The sequence below is a fragment of the Sorex araneus genome, chromosome 2 (assembly GCF_027595985.1).
Source record: "Sorex araneus isolate mSorAra2 chromosome 2, mSorAra2.pri, whole genome shotgun sequence".
NCBI lineage: Eukaryota > Metazoa > Chordata > Mammalia > Eulipotyphla > Soricidae > Sorex > Sorex araneus.
In genome coordinates, this window is record NC_073303.1 from 163,343,254 (window position 1) to 163,368,471 (window position 25,218).

Consider the following 25,218-nt stretch of genomic DNA (forward strand, 5'->3'; position numbering starts at 1 on the left):
TTTAATAAAAATAAGTTATACAAATTATGAGATTAGGAGTTGTTCTAGATAAGTATGTTATAATAATCATTTATCTAAAATCACCATTGTAAGAGAATCTAAGGTGTTTTATGACATATGATAAAGAAGAAATTTCACAGATCAAACACTTTAAAATCATTCCTAGGGGCTGGAGTGATAGCACAGGGAGTAGGTCATTTGCCTTGCATGTGGTAGACCTGGATTCTATTCTCAGCATCCCATAAAGTCCTCTGAGCTCCTCCAGGATAATTCCTGAGTGCAGAGCCAGGAGTGACCCCTATGCATCACTGGGTGTGACTCAAAAAGCAAAAAATAAAATTAATTCCTAGCTAACTATAAGAGATTCTCACTATATCAGGATCTATAAAACAATACCATAAAAAGACAAATATAGAATAGAAACTAGTCACAAAAATCCTAAGATTACAAACTGATTCTTTAAATATTTTCTAAAATTTATTTTTACCAAACTATTTCCAACTTCTACATAATTTTTGTTGCTATTGTTGTTTTGACTGTGCTCAAGGCTTACTCCTGACACTGCACTCAGGAATTACTCTCGTATAAAATGTGGGGGAACCATAAAAGAAGCCAAGAATAAATCCTTGTTTGCCACATACAGTGCAAACATTCTACCTGCTGTTATATCTGTCCATCGCTCAAACTTCTACATAATTTTAAATATGTCTAAAAATATGTTTAGTGTATATAACATGTTTATTCCTTTATTGTCTTCTCATTTTCATATTTTCTTTTGTAACTCAACAATCAATCACACGTAATAAACATATCGGTCTTGCTCAGAGAGTTCCCTTAAACATTACCAAAACTGTACCACAAATTCTCTAGTTAATCACTTGCTGTTAGGATTGTAGCAAGGATCACTTTAAGAGAGCAATCATTGTTTACATCTTCATACACCATACCCAAGAAAAAATACCTATCAGATACTTTCTCATACTTAGTAAGAGATCATGACTTTACCACTAATTCCTCCAGAAAGAACACTCAAAAATTCTCTCTCTGAAATGCTTCCTATTTGAAATGTCTGTCAACTTTATCTTTTTAAAAAATATCATTTAAATACACAGAAGTTATATAAATGCTTATTTCTTACCATGGCAAGAACCCTCAACTTCTTCATATCCTGTACTGCAAATACATCTTCCAAGAGGAACCAGCCAATCTCCGTCAGCTCCACAATATAGTTTAGGAGTGTCACGCTCTTCTGCACTCTTCACACAAGAGCCTCTTACTTCAACCAAAGAGGAAGAGTCAACCCTTGGAATAGTGTCTGGAAACATGGCTAAGTTCCGAACAGTGAAGGGGCACTTTTTGTAGAAAACACGAACAGATACCAAAGCAATGCATGCTCCAATGTCTTGAAAAGCCAAATAAAATCCTTTCCTTTCTATAGGTCCAACCTCTCGAATTTCAGTGTTGAGTTTGAGAATGCGATCACCTAGATCCATTTGGGTAAAACTTTCATCCGCAGCAATTGTGTCGATCTTTGTATACTGGCTTGGTTTGAATTTGATTCCGTGGGACTCATCTGATTCCACATAGTACAGATTAAAAGTTTCTTTGCAAGTTCCCAAGACCCATGGGATGCTGTTACAATCTCTCAGAGTGAACTTCATTTCCACATAAATTTTCTGAGCTGCATCTCTAGAGATCCAATTTGTACGAAGCCAATTGTTTTGGTTTGGTTCCATTACATTGCATACCTGGTATGTATGAATAGGCCTATTGTGTTCATCCATTTCCGTGATGGCATCCCACTGCAAAAAAAAAAAGCAAATAAAAATTAATTAAACTTCTTATGACAGTGATTATATAGCATTTACTTCCAAAATTTTCAATTTTGGCAAAATTAATAAATGGCAGTATACAAATGAAGCCAGTCTCAATCACAGTAGAGTTTTAACCATGTCTATAACAGGCTGTATAGTATGAGCTAAGCCTTCTAACATATTTATTGCATGGCCAAGGACTGCTTAATATAATTTGTTTTCTCAACTGTTAAAAGCAATTGAAAACAGTTCCTGCTCAATTAAACTAATGTGAGACATGAATTAGTTAACACATATAAATCTTCTGGTACGCTCTAAGAACTTTAAATAGCATCCATTAGCTAATCAAAATAACTAGACTACTGATAAATGTACTCGGGTGATCTGTCCATTCACAGACACAATTTGTCACAAATTGAAGTATATTTACTTCTATTTCATTAAATATTTACAAGTCACATTTTTGTTTGGGAACTATTCTGCCCATGTTCAGGGATTACTCTGCTCTGCACTCAGGGTTCATTCTTGGTGTCATTTGGAAGATTATATGAGGTGCTCAGGAATAGAACTTGGAATCTGTCATGTTTAAGGCTAGAATTTACCCGCTGTACTTTCTCTCCAGTCTCTATACAAGTCTCTTTTAATAGTAAAAATGTGAATAGAACTTTATATTTATTCAAGAATTAATAAATTATTCAAGAAATAATAAAGGTCACTATTGTGAACATGAAAATACATATGTGAACCAGTGAGAAATAACTATCTTTTTAAAGTTTATATAGAATAGAAAGGAAAATCTTAAATGAGCAATTTAAAAAATATAGTAGAATGTTCAATGGTAAAAAAAGCAGAGAGGTGATAGATGGGGTTTGATTTAAAAAAAAAAATGGTAGCCAAAGTTCTCTGAGCTAGTGCCAATCAAAAAATATCTTTGAGGTAAGAGTAAACTTAATGAGGAATAAAATAGTAAGTAAATAACCATTGAAGCAGGACATTACAAGTTTGTTCTAGGAACAATCTGAGTGGACTCTGGAAGCTCAACAAGTAAAAACATCAGAGAAACAGAGAAGGGACAAAAAGGAAAAGTTCTGTAAGCATTTTTAAATACCTTCATATTGATAATATAATTATCTTTACAAAGAATATTGACTTCTGTTTATATAGCAAGCATTTTGCTTCTTATCAAAATAAAAAAACTGTGTTTATCCTCTTTGATAAGATTAATGAAAATATTTGAGTATATTGTAATTAATAGGCATTATTAGCATTTACACATCTAATATTTGCATGATTCTAGTTACAAATTTTGCAAATATATATGTATACATATGCATATGAATACATTTGTATATATTTTTCATAATGTATTCATAATAATCTTCAGTAAATGAAAAAGCACCCTAGTACCTTTATAAACTTTCTGGGAAAACATGCTAATTATAATTTCTCATTTCTATTAAAGTACATCAGAAATGAAAAACTATTTCTCTAGTGAATATACTATTTCTTAATATCATACTTCAGTGATTTACAGTAAGATTATTTAATGTATTCAGTTTGCAGTTTCTTATTTTAATTGGTTGTAGAGAGTCACTTAATCAAGGCCAGTTGAATTTCAATTACTATAGTTTCTAATAGAATGACTTCTTTCCGTAGTCTACAGAACTTTTATGACACTTAATACTTCATGACATAAATACTGGTATGACACCAAATACTTTCAATAATCTACTGTAAATTTCCACAAAGAATTTATTATCCATCAAGTACATTTAAAAGTGACTAGTATCTAGGATTTTGTAAGCTGACTCCTTGAAATTCAGAGATCATTTTCCAGAAGAAACAACATCCAAAGGAAAGAGAAAATTCCTTGAAAACTATGCAGGTAAGCTCATAAATCATATTCACTGTTTGTCAGGGCTGATTGGATGACCTCATGCAGACCCGTAAGAACACTCATCTTCGGGTGTTATTTCTGCATATAATGAGCACTGTCACTCTTGTATTTACAGACATACTAACTCTACAATAACATGTTAAATTACAAACTCTTTTTTTTTTTGCTTTTTGGGTCACACCCAGCGATGCCCAGGGGTCACTCCTGGCTCTGCACTCAGGAATTACCCCTGGTTGTGCTCAGGGGACCATATGGGATGCTGGGAATCAAACCCGGATCGGCCACATGCAAGGCAAACGGCCTACCCGCTGTGCTATTACTCCAGCCCCACAAACTATCTCTTAACAATATAGCTAGTAAAATGAGAACTGTCAAAATCAAGGTCCAAAATTATAAGCTTTTATCCACTGGACTCCTAATTACTCATCCATTATCTAGATAAATTTCTAATCAGATTTATTTGTTTCTTTGGTATGTATGCAATTATTATTGACTTTGCTGTATTCTCTAATTTTCATATGCAGAACCAAAAACTATATTCTTCACAAATTGTTTGAATAATTACATTTTAATACCTTTAGGCTATAACTCTTATTGAAAGTTTTAACCAGGCTCATTATTAAATAATTATCCAAGTATGTATTTAGTAGATCAATTATTGGAACTAGCCCTTCATATTTTATTGTCTATATGCTACAATGTTCTGTTTGTTACTTGGCACCTGGGAGACTGTGCCACTCCCAGGAGCATCTGAGTCTTATAAACAGCAAAGGGGTCTGGAAAAGGGCACACTTTTCCAACACAAGTCAACTACACTCCATCCCAAACACTCACCAGTCCACTATTTACCTTCCCTGCAACTCCCCAGATCTACTTATCAGGCAACCAAAACCCTTCCTTAGAGTAAAGTCTTTAGGAATCTCTGACACTCATCAATCCTAAACTCTGCCTGTCTTTCTTTTCCAAAAGGAGATTTTTGTTATTGTTCTTGTTTGTTGGGTGGGGGTGGAGGGGCATACCTGGCAGTGCTCCAACTCACAACTCCCTAAAGAGCCAGGGATTGAATCCAGCCAGTTCTCTTGTTTGCAAAGATGCACTCTGAACCTTAAAGCTATCTCACCAATCTGCAGTCAAGTTTTGTCTCAGGCTCTATCTTAATGCCTATGTTCTGTCACTCGATTAACACTTGATATTTATCCTGATGACCTCTTATCGGGATTTGTGAGTATAAGCATTATTTTTCTAAGTTTGCGTCTTAGTTTTGCCTATGGCCACAAAGCATTGCCATACCATATTCAGTATTTATACTCTTAAAAGAGATTAGGGGGCCAAAGTGATAGTATAGTGGGTAGGGCTTTTGCCCTGAACATGGCCAACTCAGGTTCGATCCCTTGCATCCCATATAGTCCCCCAAACAATGCCTGGAGTAATTTCTGAGTGCCTAGCCAGGAGTAACTCCTTAACATCACCGAGCGACAACAAAAAGGAGATTGGGTAGCACTAAGTATCATAAAACACCCATGCTGGCAACCACATAACAGTAACTAAATCTTGCTCAACTGAAAGCTTCTGCTGAGCAAATGATGGTACATGATGAAGCTTTTCTATGCATCATACATAATTAACATACTCACTCCTTGATTCAAAGAAGAGAACTCATAAATTGAACATAAGACAGATATCTCTGTTCCTCTCCTCCAGACCTTTAGAACAGATACATCTTGCAAGTGAAGATGAGACACACAATGTGTCACTTTAAAATGTTGATCATTTTTAACTGGAGGTGATCAAAACATAAAAGTCCAGGAGGAAGGTTAACAACCCCTAGATGTCTAAAAATATATAGATGGGTACTAGAAAGATTGCTGTAACCAGATGTATTATGCATATGCATATTTTCGATCAGAAGGGCACAGCATGTCAGGACCAACATATGATTACCAAACATCTGCTCTTATTTGCCTCTGAATTTTCCACATGTCCTTAGAAGCTCAGAGCCCTAACTGATGTCTTGGCTCAAGATGGCATATAACTCTCAGTTGTCTGACTGTCTTTGAGTCTCACGACTAGGTGCAGTCACTTTACATATAAAATTAAATTCATTTTCTCATGTTCATTTGTCTTAGGTCAGTTTAATTATTCAGCAAGTCAAAGAAATTAGAACAGAAATTTTCACCACCTAACCCCCATGCACCTCCCACCCCCAAACACATGACTGACACTTTGCAGAAGCATGTATTAAAGAAATTGAACAAGGAGGTTATTAGACTGGTCGTCTATGCTTTGGCAGCCTATCTAAGTAAGTCCAAACCTAAGCTAAACCAATTTCCTATAAGTGCTTTAAGGTTAGAGAGTAGACAAGCAAGTAACAGTCAACTAGGTCCCTAGAAACAGAAAACACTCCAGCTAGATCACAAATAATTCCCTGGGTTATCACCACAGACGATATGACTTAAATACTTTTGGTTTCACACTTAAGATTTAAGTCAATGCTTATGCAAATTATTAATTTTTTTAAAGGGGTCACTCCTGGCGATGTTTGGATTGGTGCAGAGCCTACAGAGCAGGAATCTGAAATGATAGGCATGTGCTCTACCTCTTTTTCTTTTCGTTTCTTTTCTTTTTCTTTTTTCTTTTTTGCTTTTTGGGTCACACCCGGGGATGCTCAGGGGCTACTCTTGGCTCTGCACTCAGGAATTACTCCTAATGGTGCTGGGGCAGCCATATGGGATGCCGGGGATCAAACCCGAATCGGCCGCGTGCAAGGCAAACAGCCTACCCACTGTACTATCACTCCAGCCCCATGTGCTCTACCTCTTGAGCAATCTCCAGGCTCTTTAAGACAATTAGTCAAGAACACTGCTCAGGGACCAGGTGCATATGCCTTATAAGTATGAGGCACCCAACTTTTATCCTCAGCATTTCTGGGAAGGTTCTTAGCACTTCTAGGACCTGGTACCAAGCACTGGCAGGCCTAGTCATTGAACTATCTAGCACAGTCGACCAAACATTGATCAGCAGGAGCGCCTAATTTCCTGAGCACTACTTGGGAGAAATGCCCCTCCAAAATTTTAATATTTGTCAGCTTACAACCTATATGTGATCAGAATTTTACTTTAATGAAAAAGAGACAACAGAAAATGAAGTTGCTAGAATATTTTAAAGTTCTTATTCTGTAAAAGTAAGTAGATGACAGAATTGAATAACTTAATAACAAAGCCAGTTGCAGGTTTGGTTATTTTCAAAGTGCAATTTCTATAATTACAAAGCTTAAACACATTCAAATATTGTCCACTAAGCTGAGGAAATGGCTCAAATGGACACAGTATGTGCTTTGCATGGGTCATTGAAGTTCACAGCTTTAATCCACGACACCAAATGGTCCGCCAAGCACCACTGGTTGTGGCTGAACCATATTGTCCCCCCATTTGTGAATGCTATATGTTTTTTGTTGCTGTTGTTGTTGTTCTTGTTGTTCTACATCTGGTGGTGCCTGGGGCTATTCTTACCTCTGTGCTGAGGAACTCACCTAGTAGTGCTTAAGGGATCATGCGGTATCGGGGGTCAAACTGGCATCAGCCACACGCAGAGCATGTACCTTAATCCCTATTCTATCTCTCTCTGACCCCATATGCTTTTGTTTTAAACAGGCATGGGAATTTTTGTCCACTGGAAAGCATTTGGCTAAGCATGTCAAAGGTTTGTGTAAATAAATCAGTGCTTAATACTACTGAAAAATATTTCTCCACTGATGGATTTCTTAGGGACACCCAACAGAAGTGAATGTTAGAAGCGATAGGAAATATAAAGAGCTATGAATGATACCTAGTGCAATCATGCCTCAGAGACTTCTAAAATCATACTCACACACACACGCACACACAAATACACACACACACAATTAATTTTTGTTTGTAGTGCAAGCTTAAATAAACCAGGTGAAAAGCTGAATTTTATTTAAGTATAGAAATTTAGAACAAAAAGAGTAATTACTGAAGCAACTAACAGTTATCATAAAGTCAGATCTCTTTCTTTTTTCAGAGAACAAACCGATGCAATCAAATAGGCTTTCTAGGCAAGAATATTCAAATAATTTGTTAATTGATCCAAACATCCTAAGTTTTATATTACTGTCTCAAATTTATACCCTCTTACATCAGAATATCTTTAATATTGAACAAGAATACTAATGTATATTACAAAACAAACTGAAATTTTAATGGCAGATATAATTTTTTTCAGCATTGGTTATTAGAAAATTAATTATAATACATATACATTTGAAACTTTCTGGTAAGGTGAGACGAGTGATTCCCCTTTTCCTCCATTCCTGTGTTCCACCAGGTCCACAGACGGTTTGGCCCAGTGTGGGAGAGCCGTTCTGTCCCAAACCAACTTCACACTCCAGGCCAGGAGGTGAGGTGAAGGGGAAGCATCCCTCCCTCCCCAGAAGGTGAACTGAGTACTTCTTTGGACACCTGTATCACCTCTGTTTTGAGCACGAGAAGATAAATCATTCCACGAAAAGATGAATCAGATTTGCCAAAGTTAGAGGAGGAACAAGCGGCACTAGAGAATGGAGGTAACTGGTTATGTTTCCCTTGCTCTGACCTTGTCAGCTGTGAGGTCCAAGCCTTCCTGCAGCTAAGCCTTAACAGCAATGCCCTATAATATAACTGCAGCTATGACCACTGCAATGTGCACTAGTATCCTGAACCATATATATATATATAATATATATATATATGTATAATGTAGAAATGTAGGCAGAGAGCCTGGCAAGCTACCGTGGCGTATTCGATATGCCAAAACCAGTAACAACAAGTCTCACAATGGAGACGTTACTGGCGCCCGCTCGAGCAAATCGATGAACAAAGGGACAACAGTGCTACAATGCTATGGCTATTATAAATACATATATGATAAATATGCAAAGGGAATGTAATGTGAATAAGCTTATTTTGAAGATAAAGGATTGAAAGGACTAAATGCCTTTTAGGGATTGATGAGACAGTACAGGGGTTAAGATTTATGCCTTGCACACAGCGCCCCCAGTCTGATCCTTGGCAGCATGAGGTCTTCCAACCATCATAGGATGCCCCTAAATATCTCCAGGGTGCTCAGGTGATCTCCAGTGGCATGGGGCCTGGAAATACTACTTTCTTGGGCTCTCGAGTTGAATTCCAGAACTAGTAAGCTGAAAATCAGTAAGGGTCCCCGTTTCTCTTGAGCACTACTGGGGAGACCCATCTAACGTCCAAAACGCCTTTTAAATTAGCTAGCATCACACTGGAAAGTGATTAACAAAAGAAGATAATGTGCTGTCATTCAAGTTTCTTCCCATAAGCAAGAGGGTACTTAAATAGATTTAAGACAAACAAAATCATGACATATGTATAATTGCTAGTTAATTCCACATATGAGCTGTTACCCAATGTTTTGTAGTAGTATACCCCTGTAACTAAATATTCCCTAAGATTAAAATAAATTTAAATGAGAAAATGAGAAAGGCAAGGAAAGAAAACCTTTATTTTCATGCCGAAAAAGAAAAGAAAAATAACTGTGAAAGCAGAGAAGCCTTCATTCATCAAAATGATGCATTCTGATTCTTTCAGTGGTTCTCTCTTTAGGTTACTTGCATTCTTTCCATAAGAAAAAAATCTGTTGAATGAATCTCCTTATGTAATGCTGTTGTGGCTAATTTTTAAATGTAACTATCCAATACTCTCTATCAAAGAAAATCCTGTTAAAATGCCTTCTTATTCTAATATGATATTTTCCTCAGAGCGACTTAAATATTCACTTTGAGTCAATATATCGGCATAAACTTAGAAAATTAGTGCCCAGAATTTGCTGCTAGGCATGTAGTTAATAAAATAAAACTGTTTTTGCAGCAGAAAAGTGAAGGCTCTGCATTTAAATGATAACTAGTTTTGGAGAATAAAACAAGAAGCAAAATGTAGCGTGTGCAGATACATTTCTATTTCACTTTGGGCAAACATAAAACTTTTTTATTAGCACTACAAAGATATTTAATAAAAAAAAAGTAGGAGCTCAATGGCATTTCTAAGACAACTGTGGAGACTAAATAAGGCTTATTAATAAAGTTATTATTTTGGTTCACTTGATCTATTAGTAGGACAAAATTACTATAGCAAGAGAAATGACTTCCATTGGAGAATTTTTTTCATAAAATTTGTCATATGTTCAAGAAAATTAAAAATTCTTAAATAAAGTTCATTTTTTGTATGCCTGAAAGGCATACAAAAATTGATACAAAAATTTAAGATTTCATTAACTGGTGAATAAAATCTTTTAAATGCAATAATTGTATGGAATTTCTCATATAATGATATATGGTAAATATTTTCATTAATCTGTCATGTATTCAACAACATATTAATATCAAACCAGTTTTCAAATGACTACACTAAATAAAAGGTATAAAAGTAAATTCACAAACTATATTCCAGATCATTCTTGGGTATTAGAGACAATAAAGCACACTATATCAGTTTTACTTCAAACTAAGATAAATGGCCTTTTGGCGTGGCTGCTGCTCGAGCATGATAGAAGAGCCCAAAAGAGCGCCCTTGGACCCCAGCAGCCCACTGAAATACTTCCAGAATGTGAACTGAGACCTTACGCCGGGCTGCGACAGTGGGAGCCGGGGATTCCTCAATTTTCTTAACCTCTCTCTCTCAACCCCTTCCTCCTGAGCACAGCACAGCTTCCACCACTTTTTGAGCACAAAATGGAGACGCTGAGCCAGGTCTCTCTAGGTTTTTCCATCTAATGAGCACCATAACAGGGTAAAAGATTGCAGTGATGTAATTTCTGGCTGTACTTTCCCTGGACTTTATACAGAAACCCAAAACCGCACGGCCGTGGCAGCAGCCGCGCGACCTAATGTCATCTAATCATCAGCAATATGAAATGGTTCCTTTTTAACGGGTTGGACTTTGGGGGGAAATCCTAATAAGAATAGTAAGTCTTTTGTTGAAATATTGAAGGCCACCAAAGTGGTTGCCATCTCTCTAGACTGAACTAAGCCATATCCCCACGCCGGCTGAGGAGAAGAAATATCCTTCTTTCTTAGGAAGAAACGCTGCGTGGCGTTAACCATAGTATGATGTCCATTAAGTTGACACGGACCTGGTGGCGTGGGAATGGGATATAAGGGAAAAAATTATGTACATGGAACAGCGGGACTCTGGTGGAATCTCGAGCCGAGGCCAATACCAACGCACTACTTTGGGTTCCAGAAACTGCTTGCAGACATTCTACTAGACTATCAACTGAGCCATAGTCCCACGCCGGCTGATGACGGGAAATAACCATCTTTTTCGTTTTTTTCCCCCTTTGTCAGGCAGCGTGGTGATTACTAAACAGGCATGAACTCGGTGGCGCGGGACAAGGGGGGGAAAAAAGAAAATTATGAAACAAACAGTGGGACTTAATATCTCTACATTCTCAGCCATGGAGAACTATCAAATGCTTCCTTGGCAGTAGGACTGTCTTTTTCTTTTTTGGGGGGAAACCCCAGCAACAATAGTGAGTTATGTGTTGAAACATGGAATGTAATCAAGATAAAGCGTAAACGAAGTGAAACATCACTTATAAGGGCAGGCACTGGGGGAGCGGGAGGGGGCAGGAGGTATACTGGGGGGGTTGGTGATGGAATATGGGCATTGGTGAAGGGAAAGGTATTTGAGTATTGTATAACTGACATAATCCTGAGAACTATGTAACCTTCCACATGGTGATTCAATAAAATAAAAAAAAATTAAAAAAAACTAAGATAAATGTAAGTGGAATGCAAACTCTAGGAGGGCAATTGTTTTGTTCATAATTGTAAAAAAAAGATACAGAATCAGATACACAGCAAGTTTTTAGTGTTGGCTGAATACATACATGAGTAATAGAATGCTTGCATTTTAAACTAAAAGGATACATCCACAAATGTGAAACTTACTACTTCTTAAATAAGAATTCTAATTATAATATGTTATTGAGAAATACATTAGCTTTGAAATTCTCCTAATTATCTTACTTTACTCAGATGACAACTGAGCACAAATATCAAATTATTTAGCTAAAGACTTAAACCATCAAATGGAATTATTTTATACAAAAAAATCATGTTATATTATGGGGTGATATGATGAATAGTTCAGTAACTGAGGCTGTATGACTTGAAAACATAAGGCCACGAATTTTATCCCCAGTGTCATCACATGCATTAAACTTGATTCTGACATCTCTGCTATTATCCCAGGTGCTGCAAGCAATTTCTGGCTGCACTACAACCAGGGATGTGTGAACACTTCAACTAAAGGGATGTAAATAGCATAGCTAAGACAATTGCAAAAGCATGACATGCAGAATGCGTGACACCTAGAACGTATGCATACAAACACCATAACTACAGTGTACAATTCTCACTGAATACTACAATGGAATTGGGTGAACACAAAATTAAGGAGCACTGTCTCTGACAAGCACGTGCACAAACAGTGTAATTCAAGGAGCAAGCTACTTGGCTGGCCCCACAACTGGTTGCGCATTCGCAGGTGAGTTGAACAACAAACTTGCAATCAGTACAGCCCGCATGTATATGAATGTGGTTACTGCAACAACAATAACTGGAAGCACAAGAGGAAAAAGTTACAAACTTAAACTGGATAAAGCTATGATGATAGTTTAAGAATTGAGAGAGTTCCCTCTATCACTCGTGTGTGTGTGTGTGCGCGCGCGTTTTTCAGGAGTTCAAAGTTGAGGGACAAATATTGCATAGGAATAGTATCAAATTAACATAGAAATATTATTAAAATGTTTCAATAAGAAGAGAAAGTGAGCTGAGCAGATTGGGTAATAGCCAGGCTTAGATAATACCCTATAATATAGAAGATTTTTCCATAAGACAGAAAAGTGATGTGACTTTTAATATAAAAAGGAATACTTACTTAAATATCATCTATCTTATGTAACCAGTAATAAAGTCTATACCACTGACTGATTAATTTTCTACTTTAAAAGGAATAACATTAAAGAATATTCATTATGAACTGTCGATAATGGCAAACATAAAGTATAAAATAAGTGAATATTCAAACTGTGCGTATTAATGCAAACTGGGAAAAGAGAACCCAAGAGGGCAATGTTCTGCATACTTTGAAGAATTAAATGATTAATGAAGGAAAAAGTATTCAGCATGTGAATGCTGCTGAAAGACCCAGTAAAACAATGACAGTTCAATGTCCACCAGATGTGTTAACAGAGAAGTTATAGCGCAGCTTTAACAAGAAAAGTTGTGCTGAACTATTGGTTTGGGAATAAACACAATCTTCATGTAGAAATCTAGATAAAAATCCTTTCTATCACAGATTTGTAAGTCATAATCATTTTTCATGGTAAGAACAAGATTTCGGGATCCTCTGCGCCTAAAGACTTTGATTCCAGAGACCTAACACATTTGGGCATCCAGCACAGCTTCTTATAGCAATGCACAGTCCCAACTGTGAACTGGGCTACAACTCTGTGCTGCCGGGGGGGGTGGATCTTTCCTCCCCACCCTGTCTTCCTGCACCTAAAATGGCGGCAGCAGCAACATCCACATGGCAGGAGCCATCCTCTAAGAATCCTAACCCAGAGGTATACGATTTTTACACTTGGGGCTCCTAGGGAATCATGGGAAGTGGGTGTAACCGGCACGCCCTCTGCCCAGATAAATTTGGAGCTGCTGAGAGGGAAACGGACCCTCTGCGCATAAAGACTTTGATTCCAGAGACTTCTTACAGCAATGCACTGGGATTGTGAGCTGGGCTATGCAATTTCTGGCAGAATTTTCTCTGCACTTTATACAGAAATCCAAAACCGCGCGAATGCTCCCGCATCCGCTCGACTTAACATCTATAATTGTCAGGAATGTGAAATGGTTCCTTTTGAACAGGTCTGACTTGCGGGGGAAACTCCAAATAATAACAGTGAGTTTTTGTTGAAATATTGAAGGTTATTAAAGTAGCAGCCTTTTCTCTGGACTGTGAACTAAGCAACAGCCCCATGCCAGCCGACAAGAGGAAATATCCCTCTTTCCCGGTTGTTTCCCATTTTCAGGGAGAAACTCGACATGGCGTCCACCATACTATGAGGCTCGGGAAGGGGAATGAGGGGGGGGGAAGGAAAAGGAAAAAGGGGGACAAAAAGAGTTATGTACTTGGAGCAGTGGGGCTACATATCTCTTCATTCTCAGCAATGGAAAACAAATTATCAAATGCTTCCTTGGTAGTAGGGCTGTCTTTCTTGGGGGGGAACTCCAATAACAATAGTGAGTTTTGTCTTGAAATATGGAACGTAATCAAGGTAAAGAGAAAATGAAGTGAAATTCATCAGTTATACAGTTGGGGGTGGGGGCGGGGGGTATACTGGGGTCTTTGGTGGTGAAATATGGGCACTGGTGAACGGATGGGTGTTTGAATATTGTATAACTGAGACATAAACCTGAGAACTTTGTAACTTTCCACATGGTGATTCAATAAAATTTTTTTTAAAAAAGAATAAGATTTGGCAATATCTTCTAAGTTTATATTCCATTACATTACTGTTGTTTAATAATAACGAGGATATATATTTTGATTTGAATTTTGAAAAACATTGTCAGCTTCAAATAAAATGCTAACCCCAATCATGGCTACAGGATACAGATTCATGAGCATGGTTCCTGATCAAAGCTTGCTTTATCGAATCTTGTACCAGAGCTCAATATAATAGGGTACATACTCTGCCTGCATGGGATCTGTTTTTTTTTCCCTGACACCATATGTTATCCTAAGTACTGCCAGGATTGACCTCTGAGAACAGAGACAGGGGTAGCCCTTGAACACCACCATATGTGACCCCCAAATAAACTATAATAAATCAGAGTCCTATACTTGATATTTTGCTAGTTTTACTCTGGTATTTTATGCTTTCACTTCTTGCATTATTTAATGATATTTTATGTGCTATATATGCACATAAAATATTTTGCATGAAACTATAAATTTTAACTTATTAAATTTATGTGTATTTGTTTTTAGTGATTCCTGGTTTTTTGTTTTGGTTTTGGTTTCTTACATTTGGGGGCTATGCCTGACAGAGATTAGGGCTTATTCCTGGCTCTGTGCTCAGAGGTCACTCCTGGCCGACTCAGGGGTCACATAGGGTTCTGGGCACATAGGGTTCTGGGGGATTGAACCCAGCTAAACTGCATACAAGGCTATCACCCTACCTAATGAGTTACTGCTCTGGCCTAAGAGAAATAATAAGAAAATTGATCACTGTTCTTTTGAATAAATTGATTGTTGTGGTTTCTAATTAAAGAAAATATAAAATATTAATTTAATATTAGCTGTAAAGGACACTGTAAACAGTGGTCTGCATTGAAAACTGTCTCCTACATCCTTTTTTTTTTTTTTTTTTTTAGGAACCACCCCCAGTAGCAGGCAGGACCTGAATCACCTGAATCACAGTGGTTCACTCTGAACCACACTCAGCAGGGCTTGGGTCTGTGGCACAAGATCAAATACAGGTCTCACAGTCTCACACAAGTTAAGCAAGTACTCTACCACTTGAACTAAATTCCAAGCCCAATGCCTCATTTTTAATCTCATAAAGTATTGCCTAGAATATCATTGAAGTGTAATATACTCTTTCTGTTATAATATTAAAAAATACCACACGGATTTAAATAAGGTCTGACAATATCATCATTGTGCCAAAGTTCAAGCAGTGTAATAAACTATTATTTCAAATAACTTTTAAAATACCGTCATTAATATTTTTATTTTAAAAAGAAAAATATTTTAAGTTGATTAAATAAAAGTATTTAACAAACATCCAGTTACAAATTTCAAAGGTAATTAAATATATCCTTGAATATTATATATTATATTTACAAAATAAACTAAAATTGGTGCTACCATGGTAATAAATATTTTTTATGTATTATACAGAATTTTCTGGTCCTAATGGAAATATCTTGCAGTACTAAGATGCATAATATGAAACCAATAAACATATATTTCTTTACTTAAATACTTCATAACAGACAAAAGTGATGTTAGTAAGTAAATGCAACCACATTACTGATGTGGTTATATATCACTGTCATCCTGTTGTTTGTCAATTTACTCAAGTGGGCACCAGTAACGTCTCTATTCCTCCCAGTCCTGAGATTTCAGCAGTCTCTCCTTACTCGTCTTTCCCAATGATTGAAGGCTCTTTCAGGGTCAGGGGAATGAGATGTATCATTACTGTTTTTGGCATATCAAATACGCCAGGGGTAGCTTGCCAGGCTCTGCCCATGCAGAGTAAATGCACACTTGATGTTAATCCAGTTATATTAAAAGTGAGTGCTTTCCAGTGCTAGAAAATTACACTGTTGAAAGGCTGGGTGTTGGAACATTGTATGATGGAAATGCAATCATGAACAATTTTGTAGTGCTCTATCTCATGGTGATTCAAAAATAGTGAGTGCTTGATAAATATTTTAACACGAATATATTTCTAATGAATATAAAGAGTTTTATATATATTTATATTATAGCACTGTAGCATTGTCGTCCTGTTGTTCATTGATTTGCTCGAGTAATATCTCCATTGTGAGACTTGTTATTGTTTTTGGCATATCGAATATGCCATGGGGAGCTTGTCAGGCTCTGTTGTGCAGGCAGGATACTCTAAGTAGCTTGCCAGGCTCTCCGAGAATGAACGGAAGAATCAAACCCGGGTCGGCCGTGTGCAAGGCAAACACCCTACCCACTATGCTATTGCTCCAACCCAATAGGTTGGAGTGATTTATATTATGTTCTATAAAAATTTAGAACCATAAAAAAACATTTTCAAAGTATTTCAATATTAAGAATTCATAGAATTAACTATATTTCAATATTAAAAATTCATAGAATTAACCATATTTACTTGTAAACAATATTTATACATAAATGGCATTGGGAAGTTGGAAAGGAAAAAGTGAGTATGTCAGATGAAAATAGCCAAGAGTTTAGAAGTTATGAAAATACATGTGAGTAGTAGAGACTTGAGTTTGTACTCTGAATTCGCCTAATGATGTTTTATTTGAGGATGAAAATGCAAATATTACTAAGATAATAATTAAAGAACAGAAATACTGTAGGAAGAGTGATAAAAGAGGAAGCATGGATTACCCTTGCATGCAGCCAATCAATGCTTCATCCCCAACACTCCATATGGTCCCCTAAACATCAGGAGTGATTTCTTGAGTGCAGAGCCAGTAATAAGTCCTGAGCATAGGGAGGAAGGGAGGGAGGGAGGGAGGGAGGGAGGTGGGAAATAAGGGGGGGTGGGAAAGAGAGAAAGAAAGAAAGAAAGAAAGAAAGAAAGAAAGAAAGAAAGAAAGAAAGAAAGAAAGAAAGAAAGAAAGAAAGAAAGAAAGAAAGAAAGAAAGAAAGAAAGAAAGAAAGAAAGAAAGAAAGAAAGAAAGAAAGAAAGAAAGAAAGAAAGAAAGAAAGAAAGAAAGAAAGAAAGAAAGAAAGAAAGAAAGAAAGAAGGAAAGAAGAAAGGAAGGAGGGAAGGAAGAAGGGGGAATAAGAGGGAAGGAAGGGAGAGGGAGGGAGAGAGGGAGAAAGGAAGGAAGAGGGGAGGGAAGAAGGAAGGAAGGAAGGAAGGAAGGAAGGAAGGAAGGAAGGAAGGAAGGAAGGAAGGAAGGAAGGAAGGAAGGAAGGAAGGAAGGGAGAGGGAGGAAGGGAAGAAGGGAAGGAGTGAGGGAAGGAAGGAGGGAGGGAGGGAAGAAGGGAAGGAGTGAGGGAAGGAAGGAGGGAGGGAGGGAGGGAGGAAGGGAGGGAAGGAAGGAAGGAAGGAAGGAAGGAAGGAAGGAAGGAAGGAAGGAAGGAAGGAAGGAAGGAAGCAAGGAAGGAAGGAAGGAAGGAAGGAAGGAGGAAAGGTTTTATTATTTTGTTTCCAAGTGGGTCTCACAGTTTTTTAGAAATATGTTCTTCAGTATTTCCTCCTTCCTCATGTTTTTTATTTCTTTCTTGCAAACTAATATCTAAATGTGTTTCTGACAAGCCACTACTAAAATAACATACGACTAAATGGAGTAGAAAGGCATGTGCCAGTTCCTGAAGGAATGCAGTGGACCTGCATGCAGGCATGGACCATATTGCCTCTCTTACTTAAAGTTAGCACTGTGGAAATAGGATTACTTTGCTTGACTGAAACAGGATATGTACATTACTGAGAGGTTTGGGAGTTTTGCTGCAAGTGTTCGGTTGCAGGGTTTTTTTGATTGTTTGTTTGTGTTTCTGGGGTTACAACCTAGTGGTGCTCAGGAATTATTTCGGCTCTCTGCTCAGAATCATTCCGGAAGGTGCTCAGGGGAAAATATGGGATGTCGGAGATTAAAACCGGGTTAGCTGCATACAAGGCAAATGCCCAGCCCACTGCAGTATTGCTCTGGCCCTACGATATATAAACTACTGCTGATATAGGTTATTTGTATATTTATAGATATTTTAAAGATATTTAAATGTCAGGATAAAAATGTTCTATGAGGGGCTGGAGAGACAGTAGGAAAGTTAAGGCGCATACCCGGCATGAGGCTAGCCCAGATCTAATCCCTGAGACTGCATATGGCCCACTGAGTCCCACCAGAAGTGTGGTTCAGGAACAAAAATAGTAACAAAATAAACTGCTCTTTTAATCTTCACAACGGAACACAGAAAAGAAACCCTGGGAATACTTGTCTGCATTCTAAATTTCCATCTTGTCCCAGAACGTAACCTCATTTTATCTGAAATATTACTGATGTGGTTATATTTGAAATGTTCCAAAATTACTGAAAAGTGAGATAAATTGTATGTGGATATTTTAAGAATTCAAACTGCCTTAAAAAACAGAAAAGCAGAGTGTTAACAGTGCTTACCAAGAAAGTGAACAAGGCAGGGATTGATAGTATTTAAAGGTACAAACAAAATGAGTGGTAAATAATCCATAAATATCTAATTCAGAATGCAATGAATAGTGACAATATTGATAAAATATAATATAATGATTTAACAATAAACCTCACTTCAATACCAATCATGCTACAACATATAAATGCACTAAAATAATACAATTTACACCTTAAATTTATGAAATGTAACATGCCAAATTTAGCCAATAAAAAGAAAATAAAAGTGACTTTTACTCAGGATGGGGTTCAGGTCATGACCAGAACTAGAACCAGGAGAAAAAACATCATAGAAAAGGAAAATCATTACATTCTATCCCCCTCCATTGAACTATGCAACTGAACCTCTGTCCCCAGTCTATTCTAGCATGAAATTATCGGATAAAGGTTGTTTTGGGGGGAAATTACATAGATGAAGTATGCAATGTATATTAATACATATACCGAGCATAACACAAAATCGAGGTAAACTACTTCCTTCAATAGCTCAATATCAATTTGAATTTCACTTCTTCCTAGAGCAGACATTGTTTCTAGGCTGCCCATCTCCCCAGCCTTTCATGATCCTTCAACTCTGTGTATAAGAAATGTTTGTTTACTCCCCGAGCCCCCCCCAAAAAAACCTGCAGAGGCTTCCCTTTGCATATACTGCAGGCCAGAAGTGTTTAGGAATTAACTCCCCTAGGGAAGACCTCTCCAATAAAGCACTGAATTTAGTATCTGAGACATGTGTTTTATACCATTTCCCTGAATGCCCCAGTGGGATGAAGCTCCAATCATCCGTGGTATTAACTAGCTCAATAAAGGACCCAGTATTGCTGCTATCCTTCTCTGTATCACTTCTCCTCTCTGACCCATGCTCTTGCATCGTCCAAATGAACTGCGCATCGTCCAAATGAACTGCTGTAGTTAATTTCTTGCATCAGCTTACACAGAAACTGCAACTGAGAGGTTTGACTTAAAACATGTTGCTAGGAAGCAGCTCCCCCATTAGTTTAATTAATTAGTGATCATATGGCAACAAGGAACCCTCTTCCAGTAGTGACTGGAATAGTGACCAGCCCTGTCATTTACCTATGTGATATTATAAATTGTAATGAGATATTTAAATTATAATAACTATATACATTATGTAACATCTTTAATACATCAGAGTGTTGATCAGCTATAACAAAGACAATTATAAAGATAGTTTACATAATAATAAAGTCAAGTAATTAAATAAAGTCCCGCACCCCTGGGACTCTGCACCAGGAGTGCGCCGGTGTGGGGGGGTGAGTGAGAGCCCTCCTCAATCCAAGGGACCCAGCCCCAGCAGCCAACCTGCACTACCCCACCCCTGCCACGCTCCGGGATGTTTTCCACACGCTCAGGCCAAGCATCACTCATGAGCGAAGTCCCATGAAACCCAGGTTATGCGGAACTTTGTGATCTTGGACTCTGGGCTCAATGGGACCCGGAAGCAGAAATCCTCTGCCTACTTCCCTCAATCTCCAGTGACCCAGGGGTCACACCCATAAGCCACCTCCTGCTGGTGCCTAGATAATCTCCTCATCAGCCACACTCCAGAACTCACGGCTGCTTCTCCAGGAAGGGAGGAAGGAAGGAAGGAAGGAAGGAAGGAAGGAAGGAAGGAAGGAAGGAAGGAAGGAAGGAAGGAAGGAAGGAAGGAAGGAAGGAAGGAAGGAAGGAAGGAAGGAAGGAAGGAAGGAAGGGAGGGAGGGAGGGAGGGAGGGAGGGAGGGAGAGAGGGAGGGAGGGAGAGAGGGAGGGAGGGAGAGAGGGAGGGAGGGAGGGAGAGAGGGAGGGAGGAAGTTAGTTTAGCTCAAGGAAGGAAAAAAGGAAGGAAGGAAGGAAGGAAGGAAGGAAGGAAGGAAGGAAGGAAGGAAGGAAGGAAGGAAGGAAGGAAGGAAGGAAGGAAGGAAGGAAGGAAGGAAGGAAGGAAGGAGGGAAGGAGAGGAGGGAAGGAGGAAAGTTTTTATTATTGTGTTTCCAAGTGGGTCTCCCGGAAGGGAGCATAAAATGAGGCCCCCATAACCCCGAGACCGAACTCCACACCAGGAGGGGGTGAGAACCCTCCCCACCCCAAGGGACCCACCCAGCCCTGGCAAATGACCTCCACTACCCAATCACAGCCACACTCAAGGCCACTTTTCACATGCTCAGGCCAAGCTTCATGCATGAGTGAACATATTACTGGACCACCCGGCCATGCATCATAAAGGAATATATATATATATATATATATATATATATATATATATATATATATATATATGCCTCTCAGAGAGCCCGGCAAGCTACTGAGAGTATCCTGCCCGCACAGAAGAGCCTGGCAAGCTCCCAGTGGTGTATGCAAGATGCCAAATATAGTAACAATAAAAGGTCTCATTCCCCTGACTCTGAAACGAGCCTCCAATCATTGGGAAAAATGAATAAGAAGAGGCTGCTAAAATCTCAGGACCTGGACGAATGGAGACATTACTGGTGCCTGCTAGAGTAAATCGATGAACAACGGGATGACAGTGATAGTGATTATTGTTAAGTGCCCTCAATATGCAGAAAGAATTAAAAAGAAAACGAATTCAGCTAACACTCAACTCAGGGCACTGTAGGGTTTTTTAAAAGAAATAATGATATTTATAGAGATATTGATCTCCTTTTGTGTAAAAGAAGTTAAGGATGCAAACCTATCACAGGACCTGAGTGTGCACTACACTAAACACAAAGAAATATGAACTCAGATGCTACGTCACTTAAATAAGGTCATGCAAGTACAGGAAAGAATATCCATCATAGATCTAGAATAGGGACACATGAATATCCTTGAAAACTTTAAGTTCAAGATTTCCCAAACGTCTGTGGTTCTACAGAAATTGCTCAACAAACTTTGCTAGAAAACAGAAGTCTCCCTTTGCCTGGGAAGCATGCAGTTTCTAAGACCTCCACCTCCACCCACTCCAGGGCTTCCAAATCAACACAAAAAAATTTACGTACCAAAATGAGTTGCCTCCTGTACATCAGCACTCACAAACTCACTACTTACATTCACATTATGTAATGAATAATTTTCCCTGGGTTAGCAGAAAATTCTGTATTATAGTTGGTCATATAGTCAGTCCCTTCATGATTGCTGTGGTGCTGAGAGGGAGAGAATTTTGTGTTTGGTCTTCAGTTCAGGTTATTAAAAATTTCTCTATAGCTGATAGATCCCTGATTTACCTTTTGTTAACTTCACTGCTCTCCATGGAGCCCATTATTTAACAATTTCTGTCACTGTTTTTATTCCTCAGATTGTAGCTATGGAAGAATTGGATGTACTTGACTGGCAAGCAGTAATCATCACTGATTTTCCACTTTGATAGTTATTAATCACATAATTTTATTTTCAGGTCAGTACACAAACATGTTCTCTTTTGCTGGTGACATTTACAGTGGATTGTTGTATGCTTAGATTCTATGATGAACCAAAGAACACAAGATTAGATCAATCCTAAGGGAAAATGAGACATATAAGGTTTCTGCCAGGGTGAAACAATACAATGTTATTATTTTATGCCACTAAATATAAGAACTTGCGAACCACAGTGATACCTAATTTTTCTGGTAACTAAATAAGTTTATTGTGGGATAAAATACTTGTGAATCTTTAATATGCGTGAAACCTCCCTATTCTAGAAACATATGCCTTAAAATATGTTTATCTGTAAAGTAGCCCAGTCAATGCATAATTTCAAGTCTTTTAGGTCAGGAGAGTAGTATTGCTTTGGGGTTGACTTGCATGCTTCACATTAAATTCTTATTGTTATCTGCCACAGTGAGAACCCTAAGGCCTTCAAGAATATCAGTGAGTACATACTACCAGAACACTACAGAAGCAGTTAGAAGTCATAAATTCCTAAACTATTCTTCCTAGAATTCCTCCTGAGTTGGTCACAGACATAGTTACAGTCATCCCATTGCTCATTGATTTGCTCGAGCGGGCACCAGTAACGTCTCTATTGTAAGACTTGTTTGGTACTGCTTTTGGCATATCGAATATGCCACGGGAAGCTTACCAGGCTCTCTGAGAGGGACGGAGGAGTCGAACATGAGTTGGCTGTGTATAAGGCGAACACCCTACCGCTGTGCTATCGCTCCAGCCCACTGAGTTGGTTTACCATTGAAATAAAATACTGTTTAGAGAGTAACATGTTTCAATTATTATTTTTTGTTTATCATTGATTCCTGGACACCCTCATGTATTTTTCTCTGAGAGCACCTCCAATAGAGCTCTCCAGTAGAGCTAAGGGAGTTCTTAGGAGCTTAAGCCCAGAGATGTTAAGCTCAGACTGGGCTTGGGAGTTCAGTGCTGGGACACAGAAGTGCCTGGAATTCTTCAGGTAAAATGAGAGTGCTTTGAGACCACTGTGTTCTGAAGGCCTTGTAGTGCTGTGATGAAGTTTCAGACTTCACACATGCTAGGGAGAAGATCCACCACTTGAGCTTCTCCCAGGTCCAGGACAAACTCCTTTATTGACAATATTTATCTTAATGTCAATGCTGTGTTTCTCTCTACAAACATCACTTTCCTAATTCAATAATAAATCAAAGAATAAAGTAGCATACTTTAATGCAATTCTGGAATAATATCTATGACATCAATGAATATAACATCAATGAATATAACATCTATGAATATAACATCTATGAATATAATGTCTATAACTATACAGATTTAGAAGAATGTGTGGGTTTGGAGTGATGAGCATATGAATGACATCTGAAAAAAAGAATTCAAAAAATTCATCCATGACTTTGAAGAGTTTTCCAAAGATGGGAAGGCTGTAAACATGAATAAATTATACAGTTGAAGTGGCATGTTACTTTAACTTAAGCATGAATGAGCTAAAAGAGCTTTTAGAAGTAGTTCCTGAGGAATTGATTAATGAGGAATTCATGGAACTGATACAACTCAGATACAAAAGTGAAGAGGCAATAAAAAATATCTGTATGAGAATAAAAAATAATCCAAATAAAATTTGGTCTAAATTATTCAAAGTCCTAAAACTAATTAAAGCAACCCACAGTTATCATTGAAGAAGATGGCTTTATACAGTATAGTCTAAGTGTAAAATACAGAAGTCTTCAGTATCATCTATAATGTTCTTGGACTTGACCTTCACACTCATCACTCACTCACTGCCTAATCCAGAACAATGTCCAGCCTTGCCAGTCTCATTCCCTTCAAGTGCCCTAGTTAAGCGTACTGTTCTTTGAATTCTCCAGGTTATATTTCACTCCAAATCTAGGCATGTTTATATATAAAAATACACAATTGTATTTCAATTTCATATAGGGTTCCTGCTATATAACCATGCAGCCTAGGAGCAACAGTCCATACACTGTGTAACCTAAGTATGCGATGGGCTCTATCGCCTATGTTTATATGAGTCCACGCCAAGATCTGCATAATGATGCAATTCCCTAAGGACAGGTTTCTCAGACATCTCCATTATTAAAGGCTGCATGGCTGTATTTTAAATAACTCTGTTTCAATTCCAAAGTTGTAATACTTAACTAGAAAGAATGAAGTCACCAATTAACCCATCAATTTTTCTCTCAGAATCTTAAAACCCTGGTAATTCTTTTACAGATTTGGAGTTAGCATGTTATCAACATCCATGTGAATGATGCCGGTTTGGTGGCTTTTGAATCAATTAGGTGAGCTCCAGTTATCTAGGAATGCATTTATATTTTTTGATTCCCTCAACAGAATTAGTGACTACTACCTCAATGTCTCAATAACTTTTTTTTCATATAACTATTCAGGAGAGAAAAACTTGTAAAGGGAGAAATTTATTAAAAGATTCAATCCCTAAGCCAGTCGTCTGAGTAGCAACATTTATTTCTTCAGAAAGTTTAGAAAACTGTAGACTCATACATAGAAAATACTGTTCTAAAATGCATTTTCATGTTCTACATACGGCAAGGAACATTTTCTATTTAGCAACCTTTGACACTGACCTGCTGAAACATTTACTCAAAAATGGAGAAGGTATGTTTATTCCATTTTCTACTGAATATAGGTTCATGTAACTATGAAAAAAGCAAGTGTTTAAACATTTTTTATCCCTAAGAGTTACCAGCAAATGACTCTTCAGCTGACTTCTTCAAAGCAATTTTCATCATACAAACCACAGTTTATATTTGCTTCTACTGCAAGTAACACTTTAAAGTGACTCCTATTTTTTAATTAAAATTCACTCATCTGAAAATTCATTAGCATAATGTGTGAAACACTGGGAAATATTAGTTACTGACATGGATAATAAAATGACTGTTTGTTCATTATATTTCCTTTTAAATCACTGAGTTTCATCTATGAAGGCCAAAATAAAGATTATTTACTATAAATACTAATCAAAGTCCTTATTTAAAGATTTTCTGTCTACTTCCGTGATACATTACTGTAACAACATTTTAAGATAAGATATCCCTTTAAACATTGATTATGGAATTTACAAAAAATGAGATTAAATAAAGACGGGGATTACT

General features: G+C 37.6%; 1 protein-coding gene across 1 annotated transcript in view; it reads right to left on the bottom strand.

The window, feature by feature from the left end:
* Positions 1-25,218, bottom strand: part of EPHA6 (EPH receptor A6) — a 970,410-nt gene that overhangs the window by 783,307 nt on the left and 161,885 nt on the right. Inside the window, 1 exon segment of the mRNA XM_055129205.1 lies at positions 1,139-1,802. Coding sequence (XP_054985180.1) covers positions 1,139-1,802 — 664 coding nt within the window.